General features: G+C 44.1%; 1 protein-coding gene across 2 annotated transcripts in view; it reads right to left on the minus strand.

Moving 5' to 3' along the window:
• SH3YL1 (SH3 and SYLF domain containing 1) overlaps nucleotides 1-20004 on the minus strand; it is a 28578-nt gene extending 8574 nt beyond the window's left edge. The window contains exons 1-5 of one of the 2 annotated variants that reach the window (XM_066236507.1): nucleotides 19895-20004; nucleotides 7596-7706; nucleotides 5230-5343; nucleotides 2386-2450; nucleotides 152-264 (exon numbers count right to left, since the gene is read on the minus strand). In XM_066236507.1, coding sequence (XP_066092604.1) covers nucleotides 152-264; nucleotides 2386-2450; nucleotides 5230-5343; nucleotides 7596-7706; nucleotide 19895 — 404 coding nt within the window. In that variant the 5' untranslated portion in view covers nucleotides 19896-20004. Of the gene's footprint in view, nucleotides 1-151; nucleotides 265-2385; nucleotides 2451-5229; nucleotides 5344-7595; nucleotides 7707-19348; nucleotides 19480-19894 lie in introns of those variants that run through there. The other variant, XM_066236506.1, reaches the window with a different exon arrangement.
• Nucleotides 20005-20543: the final 539 nt, after the last annotated feature.

Consider the following 20543-nt stretch of genomic DNA (forward strand, 5'->3'; position numbering starts at 1 on the left):
ATAAACTTATTTGTAGGCAACCTCAAACCTGTGAGATATAAAAATCATAACTTTGTTTCATTTCAATTCAAATTTCCTCTTAACATACAACAATCCAGTTTTTGTAGCTTTTCTGTCCAATAGCTGTCCCAATGTACTTTATGAAACTCACCTCCCCAAGGGGCCAACCGCCACCGTGAAATTCCCTCCCAGTGTCAGGTTACCACCTTTCGCAAAGGCTTCCACTGCTCTGCTGTAGTTCAGAATTATAACCAAATCTGATACCTAAAATGTAGAAACCTATTTATATAAAAATGATTATGTTTAAACCTTATTTAAAATATATGCTGATTAAAACTTTAAAATATTCTATCTATACGGTAGAAAACATTGCAATGTAAACAGAGAAAGAGACCTATTTCTATTTTTTAAAGCTGAGGATGTGTGCATCTACTATTTCTGCAGATAACAGCGGCTCACACTCTGAGATTCACTGTGACGCACCATGAGGTGCTCATGCCTCACCTCCTTCAGTCTATGAACAACCTTGTGACATAGGTGATGATGGGGACTTAGTGAGGTTAAGTAACTGTCACAGTGATGACCAGCACAGACAGATCAAACAGGCAAAGTGGAAACATCAACAGTACTGCCAGCAAGTGAATGCTCTTGCAAGTCAAGTCAGAGGGCACAGAGCAGGAGCAGGTCCCAAGGTCATGGCCCAGAGGGGCTCTGGCTCCCAAGATAGCTGCACAGTGATATACCTGCCATGCCATGGCTCTGGTACTGGTCAACTATACAACTACACAGTGTCCACTTTATTTAATGTCACAGAGACTCAGAACATCAAGAAGAAATACAGTCATCATTACTTAGGGTCTACCACAACTACTTAATTCTCTAAATGAAAGAAAAAACTAGAATGCAAATGCTCAAGGCACATCGACATGGAGAAAGCATTTGTTTTCCAGACACCATGGCTGTTGGGGAACCCAAGGTGAGAACTGAAAAATGACAGGACCATCCCGCAAGAGGCTGGGAGACATTTGGGCGACAGAGACCGTGTCCCAATCCCAAATCCTCACCTCAGTAGCTTATGCAGTCCTCAGTGTTTTCATGCAAATTTCTTTATTAGGGTCCCAGAGGGAAGCCTATCTATGTCTCTGGGCTGCAGGTGAGGGACATGAGCTGGCCCAGAGCATGTGGTGGGATGGTGCCCGGCCACGGTGGGACGGGGCTGGCTCATGCAATTTCTGCTCCTACAGCTCAACCACTGGTCCAAATTGCTTTGGAAAGACAACCAAGCACATCATTTTATAAAATTGTTTTAAATATTTCTGTTGCACTCACTGACAGTAGGGCTACATTTTACTTGTACTTATTTTTCAAGTCTATTGTGTGCAGTATGCTCACACAGTTCCCAACGAATCATCATGGAGACTGTCATGTTCAGTTTTTACTACATTGCATTTACTGAAGTTAGTACTTCTTAGTCTCTCATCGTTTCTGAAATAAATGCTGTGAGAGACAGACCTCACAGCAAGCCCAGCTTCAAGTGGAGTCCAAGAGGGGAAAGTGGCTGCCCACAGGGATGAGCCACCTGTGGGCACCCTGCTGGGCCAGGAGGTGGGGGACATGGGGGCAGGAAAGCACATTTTCCACATAGGACGGCATTTTGAAGGCTTTGATTTGGTCAAATGCGTAGCAATGAGCTGGTCACAATGAGCAAAGCTGACAAATGCTCCTCTTTACAGCAGTGCCTGCAGTGGTGAACGCAGATGCTGAACAAGGGGAGGCTTCCCCCACTAAGGCTGCGGGATGCGTCAGCGACACCAAGGAAGAAGAGACGGGTCAAGAGGACAGTGGTGAGTGTGTCAGGACCCGATTCACAACCATGCAACAGCAAAACAGCAGGTGGGGACCAACACCGTGCAGAAGACCCTGCACACCACAGAGCCAGGCAAGCGAGGGCACTGAGTAGGACTCCTGGTCCACTTCATAGAGGCCTTAATTACTAGGTGCCGAGTTTTCAGTCTTTACAGAATTTGAGGTAATTTGAATGTTGGGTGTAAAGAAACTGGATTGTGCCATAAATGCCCATGCACTGTGTTGTGTGGCTTCCACTCTGCTCAGCCATGAGCCCACAGAAGACATAGGTAAGCCACAGACAGCCAATCACAGTTCAGCAGACCTGAGACATGTCTGCTTTACAGAAGTGCTAAGGATGGAAACATGATGAATGAAACAAGTTCTATTCTAAATGAAAGAAAAGGAAGGAAAATGGTAACATCAGATAGTTTCAGGCCCAGATTCATCAAGAAAATAGAAGGGAGCTGTTTCCCCAGTTGGTAAAATAAGAACAGGAGGAAGTCTCTTCTGACTGTGTGAACAGTGTCAGCCACTCACCTCAATTCCTATCTCAAATCCACCACCAAGCCCCGCTATCCCGATGGCTGAAGGTGCGGACCATTCTGACGAAAACAAACACAACATCACTTTAACATGAAACCCGTTAGGTAAGTGCCAGAGGGGTAACTGATAAAACAAGTAAGAATACTATTCTTTTAAAAATAAGAATGTCGGCCCTGGCCAGTTGGCTCAATGGTAGAGCATCAGCCCAGCGTGTTGAAGTCCCAGGTTTGAATCCTGGCCAGGGCACATAGGATAGGCACCCATCTGCTTCTCCACCTTTCCCCCTCTCCTTTCTCTGTCTCTCTCTTCCCCTCCCGCAGCCAAGGATCCATTAGAGAAAAGTTGGCCCAGGCGCTGAGGATGGCTCCATGGCCTCCACCTCAGGTGCTAGAATGGCTCCAGTTGCAACGGAGCAACGCGCCAGATAGACAGAGCATCACCCCCTGGTGGGCATGCCGGGTGGATCCCGGTCGGGCGCATGTGGGAGTCTGTTTCTCTGCCTCCCTGCTTCTCACTTCAGAAAAAAAAATATATATATATATATATATATACACAAAAAATAAGAATTTAGCATTTTCCTCTATGTATCTAGATGTTCTTTAATAATTATATATAATGTTTATGATAAAAATATTTGAAAGATTAGATATTCATAATGAGTCTCTTAGACTTGCAAATTCATGTTGTGTAATCTTTCTCAATAAACAGGCTGAATATCTAACTACTGAATTCTCACCAACTAAACATATATAGTATTTGATAACTTCAACATCAATATTTTATAATTTTACAAAACAATTGATCAGGAATTATAGTCCTTAGTTAGAATTTTATCAGAGGTATGAAAACAAAAGGCATGGAAGAGGTGATCATAATGGCTCCTAACCCAGAAATAGGTAATAAATTCAAGATTATTAAAATTCTAGTAAGATAAATTTCCTTACATTTGGACACTAAGCTCAGTAATTCCATTTGCCATGAATGGTACATTTTAGACTACTGTATGCTTATTTTTTCTGATATAGAAACAGGTTAAACAAGTCTAGAAAAAAACAAACACGTTCATTTGTTTGGGGAGGGGTGGAATTGTCCAGATAAAGTTAATTCTTGAAATGCTGATGGGCTTCCAAGCTGAACGTTCCTTGCAGCATGTATATTCCCAGAAATAGATATCGCTTGGGTCTGTCCAGAACTAACCTGGTCTCAGAGGCGCTCTGATGGAAGAATTTAGTGTCTTATAATGCCAAAGTTATTTTTCATTTTCTGTGTGAAGAATAGTCCCTGTCCCCCATCTGTCAGGGTTCTGGCAACTTTCTGTGCCTCATCTGGACAGCTTTTAAACTACTCTGAGAATCCGCTACCAGGCAAGATGAGAGAGAAATGTAGATATTTAACCCAATAGAAAGGTCCACCTGGGGCTCTGAGGGAGACCCCAGAGGCCAATGGCAACTCCACTTGTCAGACAGTCACCGTGTCAAGGACCGAGAGGCTTCCAGGACAGAAGCCTTCTTACAGACCCAGGGCCCAATGACGGTGACAGGGGGATGCCCTCTGCATGTGCCCCTTGTTTGGCTGTGCTGCTTGGAAGTCTGAGAGTTCTGTCATTCTTGTCTCACTGCCAAACACGAGCTCTGAGAGGAGCCACAGCTCCGAGAGACTGTCACCGCTGTGGGGACGCCTCGCAGGAGGCAGCGGGCCCAGGGACTGAAGCTCAAGGCTGTGTGCCCCACAAGGTACCTGATCTCTCTGTGGTCACTTAGTATCCCACAAATCACTTACACTAGAAAATAACTATTTACACAACACTGTGTTTATGTACATGACTGAACAGCAAGTGTTAAATTGGTATATACAGCATTTTTGTTGGTCATGACACACCTACATACATTTTAAATATTACCATAAATGTTGGTTCTTGGGATTCAAGGCAATTATACTTTGATTTAATCTCAGAATAATCAAGTATTAGATTTCATTGCAGAAAGTGAAACCAAATTATACTGATCTTCAAATGACTGCTCTGGGGATATTTGTTAAAATGACCCTCACAGGAGTGGAAAAAAAAGCTTCCAGATGGCTATTTTCTTTCTTTCCCTTTTTCTTTCTTTCTTCCTTCCTTCCTTCCTTCCTTCCTTCCTTCCTTCCTTCCTTTCTTTCTTTCTTTCTTTCTTTCTTTCTTTCTTTCTTTCTTTCTTCATTCCTTCTTCTTTCATAGACATAGACAGACAGGGACATACAGACAGGAAGGGAGAGAGATGAGAAGCATCAACTCATAGTAGCATCACTTTAGTTGTTCAGTGATTGCTTCTCATATGTGCTTTGTTTGGAGGCTGCAGCCGAGCCAGTGACCATGGAATCATGATGAGCCTGCACTCAAGCTGGCAACCCCGGGGTTTTGAACCTGGGTCCTCAGCGTCCCAGGCTAATGCTCTATCTACTGTGCCACTGACTAGTCAGATGGCTCTTATTTTCTTATAAAATTCCATAAAACAAAAGAAAACTGTTGTGCCGTAAAGTTGAGGAATAAGAACTCTTGAACAGCAGGATACCAATCATGTCCTGTTTAATATTTGCTCCAGGAAAGAACTGCAAATGTAGACAGGACAAAGCCAGATCTACCCGCCTCTCATCTAATATTTCAAGAAGAGGAGAGCGCTGTGCAGGGTTGCTGCCCTGGGTCACCTGACATGCAGGGCACACCCTGTGGGAGCCCTTAGGATGAGAGTTTGAGGTGTAGGAAGCTGGTCACGCTTCCATCACACGTGTTCAATGGCAACAGAACAAGAAGAATCAGGATCCTCCACCTCCTTCCCACCCCCATGAAGAAGCATCACTCACTTCCGTCGGGGAGCCGGGCCAGCACCACCCCGCTGCCCCCTCGTGCCGTCACCAGGAAGCCAGCCTTTATCACAGACAGGACCGCCAGGCCTTTCGCTTTAGCAATCACATGGGCTGCAAAGGTCAAGGACAGCAGGTAAGAGGTGTGAGCAGTCCGCACACAGGTCGGCTGCACAGCTCCTGGGCTCTCACGGTGGCTGCAATGGCACATCTGAGCCTTGGACAAACCTGTTAAGGGACAGAGGGCCCGACCCCCACCTCTGCTTTTCCACTGCTTTCGCAAACTCAACATCTTAAGTGCTCAGAAGTCCCGCACCTGTCATAACAAATGGGGTTTTTCTGGATAAAGGTTCAATGATATTTAGTAGCCAGACAAATAATTTGGAGATTTCAGTTAATTTACAACACAATTCATAATTTAAAAAAACAAGTGAGTATTTTCAAAGAAATTCAGATTTCTTTGTATTAAGGAGAAACTTTAAAATGACCCACACACAGAGTGTGGTACAGCTTTGAAAGTCACTGTCGTTCACCTTTCATTAATATGAAAATCTCAACTCAGAAACAGAAAATTAGGTGATTCTGCCATTATGAGGTGTTTTTAATCTCATAAAACAACCTGTCATAGTTTTTGAGGGACATAACCATGAATGAGTGCACTGAAAACACAAGTCAAATTACAGAATCTTGGTTTATTCACATTTCATGGAAATTTGTTACATACAATGAGGGTTATTAATATACGCCCACTAAACACAGCACCCCATATTCTATGGGTTTACTTACCCAACAGTATATCTTTAAAACAACAGTGAAAACCTGAAATAAAGTTAGGACCCAACTTTATTTAAACGCAGTTTAAATGTCTCACTTCAGTTAGACATTCTGTCAGGGAAGTCACACCAAAGACTGTATTTAAATATACAAAAAAGGTTTCGTAGGTGTCTCTAGAAAAGCACTAAGTTTCTAATATAGTTAATGTACATTACTTCAACATTTAAATTATACCTACTCTCAGAGATAACTCATCGGAGAGCATGAAGAACTTACTAAGCAGAACATCTGTGAGACTGTTTGTGATTAAGCAAGGTATAGAAAATAAGGTTGGCTTCTTAGCTGGTAGTCTGCTACGTGTACCTCAGTGTTGTATTTTAAAAGGTTATAAATGGTGACAAGGTTTTGAGCCATATTCTGTATCAGATAGGTTTATTTTTACCACCACACACTGGCAGACTCTTTCTCAACCTCTCACCTTTCCGGCTCACTGAAAGAGTTTGTAGTTAGTATACTCCACTGCCATTCAGAAACATAGATACAGCAACAGCATTGGTTTTTCCCATGAATATAATTCATGTTTTAGAATATGGCTACCGAGATTTCAGTGTTTCCTAGAGTAGTGCTCTCACACGTGTGTGTGTGTGCACAAGTCACTGGAGGGCTTGTGAAAATGCAGAATCTGGTTCCTCAGCCTGGAGTACCATGGGGTCCTGCATCTCCAAGGAGCGCCCACTGCACTTGGGAGTAGGAAGGTTTCACGAAGCCTTGTTTTCTTACGGTGGCTGGACCAAAACTATAATTAATGTTATTAAGATGATGATAATAACAAATTCAAAAGTTCTGCTAAATAATTTCAGAAAACCTGGCTTAGGAGATTGAACTGGGTTCTTTAATGCAGGACCAGAGCCCGGGCTGGGACTCACAGTGGCATTCAGCAGCACCGTTGCCCGAGCTGGTCTGCACATGCATCTTCTTTGCATGAGGTGGGTATTCCATGCCACACACTTTAGAAATAACTGGTGGTGGTTCCCAAAATCTCGCCTCAGACCAGGTCTTATGCCACAGGCCTGATTGCATAGGAATCACATGACAAAGGTGTTATATCTGCACTCTGGCCACACTTGTTTGGGGGAGGGTCTGATTCAGCAGGTTTGGGGGAGCTATTCTTATGACCCAGGAATACTGATGTGCAGCTGTGTTGAGAATTTTTGATTAATGTCCTCTTAAACCATTATGAACTGCAAATAGCTTAGAAAGAGAAAACACAAAAATAAAAATTTATTGCTGAGATTAGCTAGTGAATTTGCAAGATGAGCTTTTAAAGTCCTCTGAAATCGAGGACAAGAACAGGTGACTTTGAGGTGGAGGACAGAAGGTCCCAGGGCATGGGCATCTGGGAGGGGAGGCAGGGAAGGAAGCCCTGGCCAGGAGGCTGCTCAGACACCAGCAGGGACATCAGCCCAGAGAAACAGGGGTTCTGAGGATTTGCTGCTCTCAGGGGTCTGAGAGCTTCAAGTCAAGAAATACAAAATATAAGTTAGGAAACAAACCACATTTATAAATAAACATTACGTATTTCATTTACCTACCAGGAATGATCTTATCGGGTCCATTTCTGGAAGTTATTTCTGTGAATTCTCTTAGAATTTTAGCAGCCTTTTTTGCTTCTGATTTCAAATTGGAAGGTATAGGGTTATTCACTAAAACATTAAAAAAATTTTAATTAAAAAATCTGAATAGAAGTTAGATATTTATTGTAATTCCATTTTTCTCATACACAATCAAGCATTCACAAATCATACCCTACCAAACAAAGGAAATGAATTAGAAATCCTCAATTTGTAACTGTTTTATCAATGTAAGAAACATTCAAGCCTGTGGAGAATTTTTATGAGTTTACCTGAGCCAAACTGACAATTGCCAGGACGCAAAATCTCAACAGATTGAGAATGCTCTGAAAAATGATAGTTTTACCACTTAATTTATACATCAGAATCAAATGGGAATATGTGAGGGGTTACATAAATTCATTGGTGATCGATCAGTGAGGCGGGAGAAAGCAAAGAGGGGGTAATCTCTGGGATTGAATAAAAAGTAAAATCAATTGACACTTCTTTTACACTGTGGGTATAGGACAGTCAACATAACAACAGTAGTAGATCTGTGGTCTCTGGCTCTGGTGGGAGATTGTGTCCCCAAGGGTCTGGAAAAAAGGAAAGTACCCTGACATTCCAGAGGTACGTGTCATAGAGCTGCAAAAAGACTACAGACAAGCTCAAAGTAAAGATCGACCTTTGTCAAGGACATGACCACACTCCATGTACTGCTTTTAGTCAGGAAGTTTTCATTTCAGACCATCCTGTGTGGTCACTTGAGGTCTCTGTGAGCTCCTGAGGCCACAAGGCAGGCCTTCCTGAGCTTGTCAGGTTTACTATGTGGCCCCTGTTTCGTCCACAGTTTCATCTCTATTTTTCTAGTAAATTAAATTCACTTGGAGACTGGGAAACCCTAAACATCTCAGAAATGACAAAATCATGGGATTCTACAGGAATTCTACGAGTTTGAAACCAAACTTGGTCCAATCTCCCAGTTATGTACATTCTCCTTGTAATTCTTCACTCACCTTAATACTAATAAAAACATTAAAATATGAAGAATTTTAAAAAGATATATTTTACAACTGTCTATAATAGACAATATAAAATTTAATATATTTGGCTATTTTTTTCAAAAATGTGTGGACGGTCTGTATAGATTTTCCTTATTAGTAAAAATCCAGGAGATTCAGGAGCAGAGTGGTGATTCCCAGTAACAAAGGCTTGCACTTGTGCAGGACTTAATGTCTCAGTGTTGCTTGTGTGGGGGCTAAAAATATTCATGCTTTTCCTCTCACCTTCTACGTTCTTCCAGCTAGGCAAATAACCAAATTTAGAGACAGATTGGCAGGAGAAAATATTAGCTTAATACGTGCACATGAGGAATTCATGCTGGCATGATAATTCCTTGAAAATTCTAAAGACAGTAAGGCAACACTGGGTACATAAAACATTTTTGGACAAAAGAGAAAAGGGGTGTGTGTATTATATTTCAGAGGTGAGAATGGGCGATCTACAGGGGGTGGAGGTTGAAGAAGAGCAGAAGGAACACACAGGGCAAGAAAAGCCTTTTGAGGCCGCTGGGAACAATGGGATGTAGGAGGTTTCCAGCCAACAGGCCCCTCCCTGTCCGAGTCATCTTGTTGACCGGCTTAATTCAAAGTAGGCTAAGGCTGCATCCTCTGTCCAGAAGCAGGTTTCTCTGAATCTCTTGGGTAAGAAACAGGGGGGAGGGTCAAAGTTCTTTCTGAGTCTCTTGTTTCTTAATAAACGGCCTAAAATCCATATCCCAAAAGAGCAGCATCCAGGTGGTAGCATTTTGGTCCCTTCACTAGGGACCATAAGCCCCTCACAACGCTCACATGATCCTTTCAGCTCTGAAGCATGAGGGGTGGGCCATTCGCTATCACAGGACACAGGATCAGAAGAGCCAAAAAAACCAAGAGGTTTAATGTAAAACCTGCTGTTCAGACCATCAGTGTTTTATTTTAAAGACTGTGTTTCCTGTTCTGAAAGTTCCATTGGTTGTTGTTTTTTTGTTCCTTCCATTTCTGTGCTCATTATGTTTAAAGGTTATTCTTTAAACCCTTGAGGGTATTGTAAAAGGCACATTTATGTCTTTGTCTGATAACTGCAATCACTTCTGTTCTTCACGGGTCTGTTTCTGACAGATTTTTCTCCGAGCTATGGGGTTATATTTTCTTGTTTCTACCCACTTCTAGTAAAATTGAATGGTTGCTAGAAGTTGTGAACATGGCATGTTGTGAGCAGACGGTGAGCTGAGGCTTGCTTTGATGTGTGGCTCAGGTGTATACAGTAGTCTTTAGTTCATGGATAACCCTACAATTAGGGTGTGATTCTTTGGGCTCTCTCTGGAATGTTCTTGGGGTTTAACAAGCTCTGTCCACTCAGCTGGCTCGCACTGCTATCGCCCAGTCTTGTGCTGGCCCAGAGCTGTTCCCCTCACAGCTTACTGGCAGTTAGTTACCTTGCCCTGCCTTCCAAGTTGCCTCTCTCCCCCAATAATACTTACTGTTCAGCCAAGGAATCAAGGGGTCCCTTCTTAGCAGATGTCCTCAGCTCTTTCTCTCTTGAACTCCCTCTGCTTTCCTAATCTGCCCTGCAAACACCTTGGCCTGAACCTCTCCAAGCTCACCTTGTCTTTTTGGTTCAGCAAAGCACATGGCCACCTGCTCCCCTCTGGGGCCCACTAGCCTGTGGTCCATACAACACGTAAAGACAGATGCTACTGACATTCTGCCCAGTTTCTAGCTGTTTACAGCAAATGTTGTGAGTTCTCAGTGTGGCTCCAGTTCCCTCTTTTATAAGTATGTTGAATATCCTTCAATTCGGTCAGATATTTTTCACCTTTCTTGTCCTTTTATGGGGGCAATCCTTTGTTTCTTATTAAGGGAATTAACCTTTATTCTACAATGCGAGTTACAAATTTCAGAGTTTTTCTGTTTGCCATTTGTCTTTTGAATTTTCTTATAATGGCCTTTCTACTTTTTGTCTTAATGAAATAAAAAATTCACCTTCTCTATTAAGTTGTATAAGAGTTTAACTAAACAAAGGAATTCCAAGTTCATATGGAAAAATAAACAAGCAAGGAAAGTAAGGAAAATACGTAAAAGAAGAAGAATGAGGGGTAGCAGTGCCGGAAGCCGTATATAGCCTCAGTAGGGTAGATGCAAAATAAACAGAAAAATCTATTTTACGGACTAGGAAATTCAGAAATTGACCAAATATACTGTATGAAATGATTTAATAATGATACAGAAAGCACATCAAACCAATGTGAGCCTGACCTGTGGTGGCGCAGTGGATAAAGCGTTGACCTGGAAATGCTGAGGTCCCCGGTTCGAAACTCTGGGCTTGCCTGGTCAAGGCACATATGGGAGTTGATGCTTCCTGCTCCTCCCCACCTTCTCTCTCTCTCTCTCTCTCTCTCTCTCTGTCTCTCTCTCTCTCCCTCTCTCTCTCCTCTCTAAAATGAATTAAAAAAATAAATAAAATTAAATTTAAAAAAACCAATGTGAAAAGGCTCTATTGCAGAATAAAAAGTGGTTTTTTGGGGAAAAAACAAGGAAGATCCATCCACAGCTTCGTGTTACAAAAGTATAAACTCCAGATTCATTGATGATTTAAAATTCTAAAGAGCAAACCGTTAAAGAACCGGAAATGACTAGAGAATTGTCAAATGCATAGTACAAAAGGCCCAAGTATGACAGAATTTTAAAAATCTTTTTAAGTGATCAGAAATCTTGGCATAAGCACATTTGTAATAATGAAGGTAAAATTATATCGGCATTTTAGTGGCTTTTAGCTGATTCTTGTTCCTAAACATGTAGGTTACGCCCTTCCCAGCTTTTATAGATTCCACAGCTGGATAGTAATTATCTTGGGGTAGAATCTTCAGTGTTGGAATTAATGAATTTTTAAAAATACAATTTTTTAAGATTTCTATTACATTACCAAATAGCCTTCTTAAAAGCAAGTTTAGAACCACTGGTACAACCAGAAAAATTTCCACTGCTGCTGGGAGGCTGGCACAGCTACAGTCTGTACACCAGAAAGACAGGATGGCAAAGCTTCATCTGAATTTATCTGAATACCCAGAGAGTTTCCTTTTGTTTGTTTACTGTTCCTGTTTTGTGTGTTTTCTGTTCATGCTCTTTGCCAGTTTCTCTGCTGGCAAAGCCCTTCTGTATGCAGTCCCAATCGGGTCGGGTCATTATAATTGGATGATGTCTCCCTGGGCTTTCATGCGTTACCATCTTCCTACTTAATGTGACAAAGGCCTTAATTGAAAAATTACACAGTTACTATCCTGTATTTTCTTCCTCAGCTGTGCTTTTACGTGACATGTCTGACCCACCTAATCTTACATCTGTCTAGCATGTGAAGTAAAACACCCAAACTTTTCAAATGTACAACACAATTTATGAACTGATCCATAGCATTTAATGAAAACCACCTTCTTTATGACAAAAGTAACAAAATTCATATATACAAATACAAGGGTGAGCAAAAGTAGGGTTACAGTTGTGAGTACATGAGAGTTTACTCTTGTGTTATTATTTATTGTATCTTCCATGTGAACTGTAAACCTATTTTTGCCCACCCCTGTATATTAAGAACAATCTATGGCAAAATCCCTGCAAAAGCCTGGCCTTCTGGGTCTCTGTAGCACTGATGTGGCAAAGGGAGGGCTCTGGTGCTCCTCCCAGAGCACCTTAAAGGCATTGTGGGGCTGAGCGGGCTGTCCACCTCTGGCCAAATCCAGCCACTGCCTGCGCTAGGGCTTTGGAGGTAAGAAACACTTTTATTTGTATAATGGTTGAAAAAATTAAGTCAACAGGTAATTATATTTTTTGTGAAAACATTTTCAAAGACTAAACAGGTAAAATCACATCCTAGAGCAGCAGTAACAGCTGAACATCAGTGACATGTTTGATGATAAGGAACACTTTGAACCTCAAGCAGCAACACGTTCTCCCATAAAGAGAGACATTCTTCTCACCAGGAGACTTATATTACAAAAGAACGTTCACAATTTTGATATTTCAGCTTTCATCAATATAAAAATATGTGGACGTTTTGTGTTCTCTACTTGTATACGTGTCTGTCTATACCAGGGGTCTCAAACTCAACTCAGCATGTGGGCCGCAGAGCAAGATCACAGCCGTTCCGCGGGCTGCACTAGGTCTACAAAAGGCAACTGTTATGCAACACTTTTCTCACTGCAGTTGAAAACAACAAAAAAAATCAGTACAACAAGCACAATCGTACATGCAGTTTACTCAGTGTCACAAAACGACCAGAAACTGTAGTTCGCATCACAACTGCTGTTAACTAAGCTAATATCTAGCTAGGATGCTAGAGAAATGAAAAATACAAGTAGGCCCCTAGGCTTACTTAATTTTATCCAAAATATTTTGAACTTTGTGGATTAGTCTGCGGGCTGCACAAAATTGTTCGGGGGGCCGCAAGTTTGAGACCCCTGGTCTATATCCTCAATTTTGCCTCTGGGCTGGGAAGCCCAGTACCTGTCCTCTCTAGTTATCTCTAATGAAAAAAGTTGCTAACTTCTGACCTCTGGAAATATTCACCAAGACCTATGTTAAATGCTGCTCTGGCATGAAACCACTCAACACAGCCCCTCATAAACTGAAATCTTGGCAGGGCTGACTCCCACTTCTGGGCATTTGAGTGTGATGACAGGGTCCTCAACAATGGCCCTGGCTTGTGCTGGCTCAGGGCCACCCACCCCTTTTCCTGGAACAGCTGGGCAGAGCTTCTCCACTTTGTCCCACATAAAACAACCAGTGACCTGAGGAGCAGAGACAAACCTGTCCCATGTCTGGTTTGAGTGGCAAGGGGGGCCACAGCAGCCTCATTTTTTGAAGGAGGCAGCCAAGGTAGCTCGCCCGAACTTGAGCTGCCTCCAGGAAGAGTGAGGCAGGCGGCAGCCAGCGTCCTTCTCTGCCTCCTTTCAGGGCCCCTCACCTTCTCCAAGACTCCCCCTTCTCTACACTCAGACCTCATGTCCTCAGACCTTAAGCACCACTTATGTCTGCTCATTCTCCAAGTTTTTTCTTGTCTTTAACCTTTCCCTAAATTCCAGACTCAAAATACCAATTACCTGCTCAACCCAAGTATCAGATAAGCATCTTACATTAAACACATTCAGGTATAACCTGTGATGTCCTGCCTCCTCCCCAACCTGTTCCCCAGCTTCCTCTCAAGGTAGGTCTCATCCAGTTGGGTGGTCACGCTCCAAACCTAGGCCAACTGTGACTCCTCTGTTTCTCCTGCCCTGTGCCAGTCCGTCAACAAACCCACCCACTCAGAATACAGTGTGTCTGTAAAGTCATGGTGCACTTTTGACCGGTAACAGGAAAGCAATAAAAGACGATAGCAATGTGAAATCACCAAATAAAAAGAAAACTCTCCCAGTTTCATACCTATTCAGTGCAGTTCGATGTGGGCTCATGCACAGATTTTTTTTAGGGCTCCTTAGGTAGCTATCCTGTAGAGCCTCTACAGACTTATCACTGACTGATGGCCTACCAGAACAGGGTTTCTCCACCAAACTACCAGTTTCCTTCAACTGCTTATCCCACTGAGTAATGTTATTCCTATGTGGTGGCGTTTTGTTATAAACGCGCCGATATTCACGTTGCACTTTAGTCATGGATTCGAATTTAGCAAGCCACAGAACACACTGAACTTTCCTCTGTACCGTCCATATCTCGACTGGCACAGCCGTGGGCTGCTCCGCTGTATACACGGTGTTACGTCATCATTTGTGCATGCGCACATGCTGCCACATTATCTTACAGAAACTGGGAGGGTTTTCCTTTTATTTGGTGCAGATTTCACATTTCTATTGTCTTTTGTTGCTTTCCTGTGACTAGTCAAGAGTGCACCATGACTTTATGGACACACTGTATGAACCTTCAACATACACTCAGAATCTGAGGATATCACCTTGCTCCCTTGCCACCAGCCTGGTCCAGAGAATATCAGTGTTTGTGATATCTATTCAACAGCCTTTCCATTGGTTTCTGTACCCAGTCTTGAACCTCTATGGTCATTTCTCCAAAGAAATGTTCCATCTAAGTAATATCTCAGATAATATAAGTCTACTGCTTACATCCCTCAAAGTTTTCCTATCATTAGTCTGTGCCACGGCTTATATGTCTGACATCTGTCTGCCAATATGTAGTATATCTATCTATCTGACCACCCCATGTATCTGTCCAGCTCTAGGCATCTTGTACATACATTTCCTTCATCAGAGGATAAACACACTATTTTATTTTATTAACTGTAATATCTCCAGACTTGCCACAATGACATATAATAGCTGCCCAATAAATATTTGTTGAATGAATAAAGTATCTGTGTGGCTTTAGGGAATTAAAGGTCAAATCCCTGTGAGGACCAGAAAAGGTTCATTTACATAGGAAATCCCATGGATCTGTAAGTGAATACGCTGACTAACAGCAAAGTGTCCCTGCCTCTCAGACTCATGGCATTTCCCAGACATTGAGAGAAAGGAGGGTCAGAGCAAAACAAGGGATGGGTTGGTAGTATTTTGCCCTGCAATAGTTCTTTCTGGGTCCTCCCAGAAAAGGAAGAACAAAACAAAGCAAACACACAATGAAGGAGACCAGAGGGCAATGCGACCAGCCAGCCAAATGCTCCAAGACACTTTATGCACCCCAGTGGCAGCAACGAGTGTGGCTCATCCCACAAATTGTCTCTACCCAGGAAGGCACAGGGCGGCCACAGCTGTGCCTGCAGGAAACTGCTGCTGTTGCATCAGAACCAGACAGTCAGACCTTGCAAATGCAGCAGGGACTAGCAGAATCCTCAGGATTAATGGTGCCTGGAGACCAAAAGCAAGTCTGAGTGGCTAGTGAGCAGACCTGAACCTCTTCTCAGCCACCACCCTGACACAGGACTGCCTCCAGTAAGTGAGCAAGACCCAAGCCTGATTGAAGGTGAGGCTCATGAAAAAAATGTTTATCTTTATGGCACTCAGGTTTGTGTTTTGACACTCCCACCTGTGCATCTGTCTTTTCCTCCTACTTCCTTTGTCCTATCTCCTTTTCCACCCCTAACCTACAATCCTGACAGCCCACAAGATTTTTCTAATCTTTGTGCCCCCATAGTGCCTGTCTGTGTATCTAGAAGCTCAATATGTCCTATTGAATTGAGTTAATAACTAGTGAACTTGTTCTTTCTGCTGAACATCTGTGTCTTTTATTTTGGAATCAGCACCAGTTTGTTGGTCTCTATTGATGCTGCACCTTGAGTGAACAGGTGATCCCAATGTTTCTCCTTGGCCTTGGTTTAACTACTTCCTTTGACTTCCTCGGCCACCACGACTTCCACGATGAGCACCTACCGAAGGGCTGGTGTGGGTGCTGCCAGGACCACTTTTCCCAAGCACTTGCTGCAAGATTATGCAACCCCAAAGGGTGGAGCCTGAGGACAAAGCCATGCAATGGAGCTTTGGACAAGAGTTGGAGAGAGAAAACCTGGGCTCTGCTGGCACCGCTAAAGCCACAAGAGGCTCTTAACTGTCCCATCACACGGGCCTGTGAAATCCTTTTCTGTAACTCCAACTTGGGTCAGAGTTTCTGACACGTGCAACTAATGCATAGTAGTAAAGAATACATAAATCTTACCTCCCCAGAGACTTTCTATTTTGATCTCCACACCCAAGCAGAATTAAACCATCAACTAAGCAAATTCCACAGATGAGAGTTGCTATTGCAAACATCCTGCCGTAGGGGAAGGTCTTGCCTCTTTCGTAAACACTTGGGGGTTCAGATGCAGCCTAGGAGGTCTGCAGACCACAGAGCTCGGATCATCAAGCCAGAGTTCTGCCTAGGCACAGTCCTGTGTCGCTGTGAATGGTGTGTTCACAAGGCTGGTCACAGTGAGGATACCGTCATGTTCAGCTGAACTACAGAAGAGCCTGGCTAATTTGTTTTAATAACACAGATTCTATTAAATTTCTGATAAAATCATACTACCTGGTCATAGTTACATATAGTGACTTTCATCCAGAACCAGCAAATAATAACAACTCAGCTATGAGCCGCAACCTCTGTCCTCAGCATCAAATCAGGGCTCACCCACTGTCTGTCTCTCTACCGTTCATAAAGCACAGCGAGCATGATCTGATCAACATGTTGCTCAAGTGATGGAGACAGAAATCATTACTAAAGAAGCCCCTTAACTTTTAAATCATGGTAGGCATCTGCACAATCATAAAAGTCTTAAGTCTCTTGAATTCCAAGGCAAAGTAAATTCTCTATAAATATTTGAATTTCCTCCTAACAGTAGGATAGCTGCCAAACCGCAAGCTAAGAGACTCAGATATAAAGTTTTCTTTACAAAGTATTAAAGTATTTGAAAAATTTCATACTAAAACTTTTTTAAATTAAGAAGAGTTTATAAACTACTGGGGAGTAAATTTTTACTTTGGAACCCTCGAAAGCTCGGAATGCGTTTAGGATGTGGGAATAATTCACATATTGATCATAGACAATAAGCTCAGGTGGGGGCTCTGGGGGCAACAGCGACATTAGCATCCTACTTGAAACTGCAGTGGGTGTGAGAAAACTGACTGGTTTCTGATCCACTTTCCACCAAGGGTCTGGAGTAAAAGCAAGGGGAGTTCAGGGTTTCCCAAACTTTTCTTCTATCAATAAGCACTGTTATGTTTCTCAATGGACTCTCAGTTATGAGAGGGGTGCCTCTAGGAAAAGTTTAGAGGTTAAATGGTTTCCCAAATTTACATTAATTAGGTATTAATCAAATTATTAAATCTTATAATTTAAATGAAATAGAGACTAACTCAATAAATTGATAAAAGGCCCAACCAAAACCAATAGTAGGACAATGGTGCTAAGAAATATTTAGAATGAATTGATTAAATCCTAGATAAACTAAAAGAAACTTCACCTATCTATGTAATCTTTGAAACAAACCTTTACTAGAGCATCAACCATCAACACTGCCTGATAATGACAGCCATTGTTTCTGAAACCAATTCTTTTCTATCAGTGGCCTTGGTTTAACTACTTCCTTTGACTTAAGGAGACAAAGTTGTCAGTTCCAGAAATCAAAACTAGTCTCTCTGGTCAGATCATTAACCTTCCTAATCCAAATTCTGAATCCAAACTTTAAACAAAACTAACCATTTGAATCCAAACATTCATGTGACCCGGGCTGCTTTTCTAGTTCCCCTGATCCCACGTGCAGATGGGGACGGTGGCAGGAGTAAGGGGAAACACAACCTCCAGCCTAAGGAAGCTTTTACCCTCCCCAACACTGAAGCTCCCACAATTCTGGCTCAGAGCGGGAACACACATGCCACTCTGGTCAGACCCTTTTGTGTAAAAAATGGACTCTTCCCAAAGAAAACAAAAAACTCAGCATGCTCAGATCTTCAATTGCACAGGATTATGTCCTATTGTGATGTACCTGCAAATAAGAAAAGGTGTGCGAGGACTTCTGTGAACACACCAGCCTGGCACACAGATACACTCTTCCCCTCTGTTCTGCATCAACTTTCTTTCCTTGGAAACACCACCCCCTTATTTCTAAATAGTGAGAAATCTCCCGAGAATAAAGTTTCCTCAATGAGATAATAGCATTGAATTGCTCTTGATAAGAAAAGATTTCTTTCAAATTATTTTTTCAGTTTTACAAAAGATGAAGGGTAGTATTTACACATTTTACAGAAATGTTGTTTAACTAGAACATGAGTAAAACAAGTAACCAATTTTCCTGAAACATGATAAACAAGGTCGAAGTTATAACTTGTTTAACCTCCAACACAGAGATCTGTAACACCTCCACAGTCAATCACTGCACAGGTGTCCCCAGTAGGCCAGCATACAGGAGGCCTGACATTCATCCCAAATTCTACTAGAGACTTCCTAACAACCCAGTAAACACACTCATGAGGACAACATGTGGGTCCATCAGACTGGGACCCATAGACAGGGGCCCCAGTCTGTGGCACTCTTTCCAGACTTAGCAGTATCAGTGGTGACACTGAAATATTGGTTGAAATGGGGTGAAAATGATAAGTTTCCATCCAGCAGTGTAACTTTCATTTCCTTATCATCATATATCAATTCACTTTAATACTTGTTCAAATAAGGAAGAACCACCTGCCTCAGACCTCGAGGGATCCAAGGGCAGTCTGGGCCAGCTCTTTCCCTCTCGGAGACCTCGGACTGTTTGGATGATGGCAAGAAGGGCCAGGGGACAGCTGCAGGACCTCCTTCACTACGGGGGCCCCCACCACCTTTCTGTCTCCTTACCCACGACTCAAGCACACGCCAAACCCAAACCATCACGCAAAGCTCTAGAATGTCATCTACTCAAACCGGAACGAAAAAGATACAAATCCGTGATCTTTCAAATATTACATATTTAGAAATAACAAATTATAACCGTAAAAATGAAAAATTTAGTAAGAACTTTTCTGTAAATTGGAACGACTGGGATTAGCCAGGAATCAAAACCGCTGTGGTGCAGATAGTTCACCCCTAACTTCTGAGTTTGCGGTGGATCTCAGTGTCAATAGATGCGCAACAGTGAAAATCCCAGAGACACATCGTCCTTCTCTCAGCAACCAAGTACAGTACTTCTCCAGCAGAACTTTTACAAAGGGGAACGACGAGGTCGGCGTGGCCGACGCCTATACTCACTTGTGACCCCAAGCCCGGTATGATCGGCGTCCCTCGAACCGCGGACACCTAGCCAGGAAGAGGAAGGGCACACTCCTCCCGGCTCCACCGCCCAGCGCAAGGATTGGCCCGCGCGGTACACCTGAGACAGGTAACACAGGGCAGGAACGGCTCCACCCCTGGGTAGCAGCTAGGGAAAGTCTGTGCTCGACTTCGATCCAGGGCGGCTTCGAAAGCCTCCCACCGTTTAGAAGTGAGACAGACAGCCCTGGTGGACGGTGCCTGTCGCAGAGCGGACGGTTGTGCGCGGCCGTTCAGACAAGGGACGGGGGGGGGGGGGCGAGGCGGGGGTTGGGGTGAAGCGGGGGTCTCGGGTATGGGAGGAGCCCCTGGTCGCACGCGGACCCCCGCTCACCCCTGATCGTGGGCCTCACTTTCAGGCCGTGAGGCCCAGATAAGGGGGGGCGGTGTTCACCTGGGCCGCTCAGGACCCCGCCTCCCCGGTAAGGCTCTGTGGCCCCCCAAAGCCCCACCTGTACCCCGGCATGGGCTGGTGCCCTCCCTTACTCTCAAGTGTTCACTTCGCAGAGCCCTAAGTTCGCCTCACTGTGAGCACGCCCTGCACCCCCGGGCCGTCCAGGTAACTCGAACCCCGCCTCCTCCGCCGGGTCCCTGAGCCCCACCCTCCCTCCAGGTACTACCAGCTCCACCCCCGCCCTGCCACCTCCCCGAGGCCCCTGCCCCGCTGTCCCGGGAACTCTCGGTTCCGCCCCTCACCGCCCTCCAGGTGACTCAGGACCTCGCCTCTGCCGGGTCCCCAAAACCCTCCATCCCTCCAGGTACTGCAAGCTCCGCCCCCGCCCTACTTCCTCGAGGCCCCGCCCCCACCGCTCTCCAGGGGACTCTCGGCCCCGCCCCGCCCCCCCGCTGGTTTTCCCCAAGCCCCTCCCTCTCTCCAGGTACTGCCAGCTCTGCCTCCCCCCACTCCGCCACCTCCTCGTGGCCCCTCCCCACCGCTCTCCAGGGGACTCTCGGCCCCGCCTCACCCCCTCCCGTTCAGGTGACTAGACCCCGCCCGCTGTGTCCCCGAGCCCCTCCCTCCCTTCAGGTGCTGCCAGCCCCGCCCCTGCTCTGTCCCCTCTAGGGCGCAGTCCCTCCCCTGCCGTCCAAGCGACTCTCGGCCCCGCCTCCCGCCGAGTGGTTTGTGCCTGACTGC

The sequence above is a fragment of the Saccopteryx bilineata genome, chromosome 6 (assembly GCF_036850765.1).
Source record: "Saccopteryx bilineata isolate mSacBil1 chromosome 6, mSacBil1_pri_phased_curated, whole genome shotgun sequence".
NCBI classification, from domain to species: Eukaryota; Metazoa; Chordata; class Mammalia; order Chiroptera; family Emballonuridae; genus Saccopteryx; species Saccopteryx bilineata.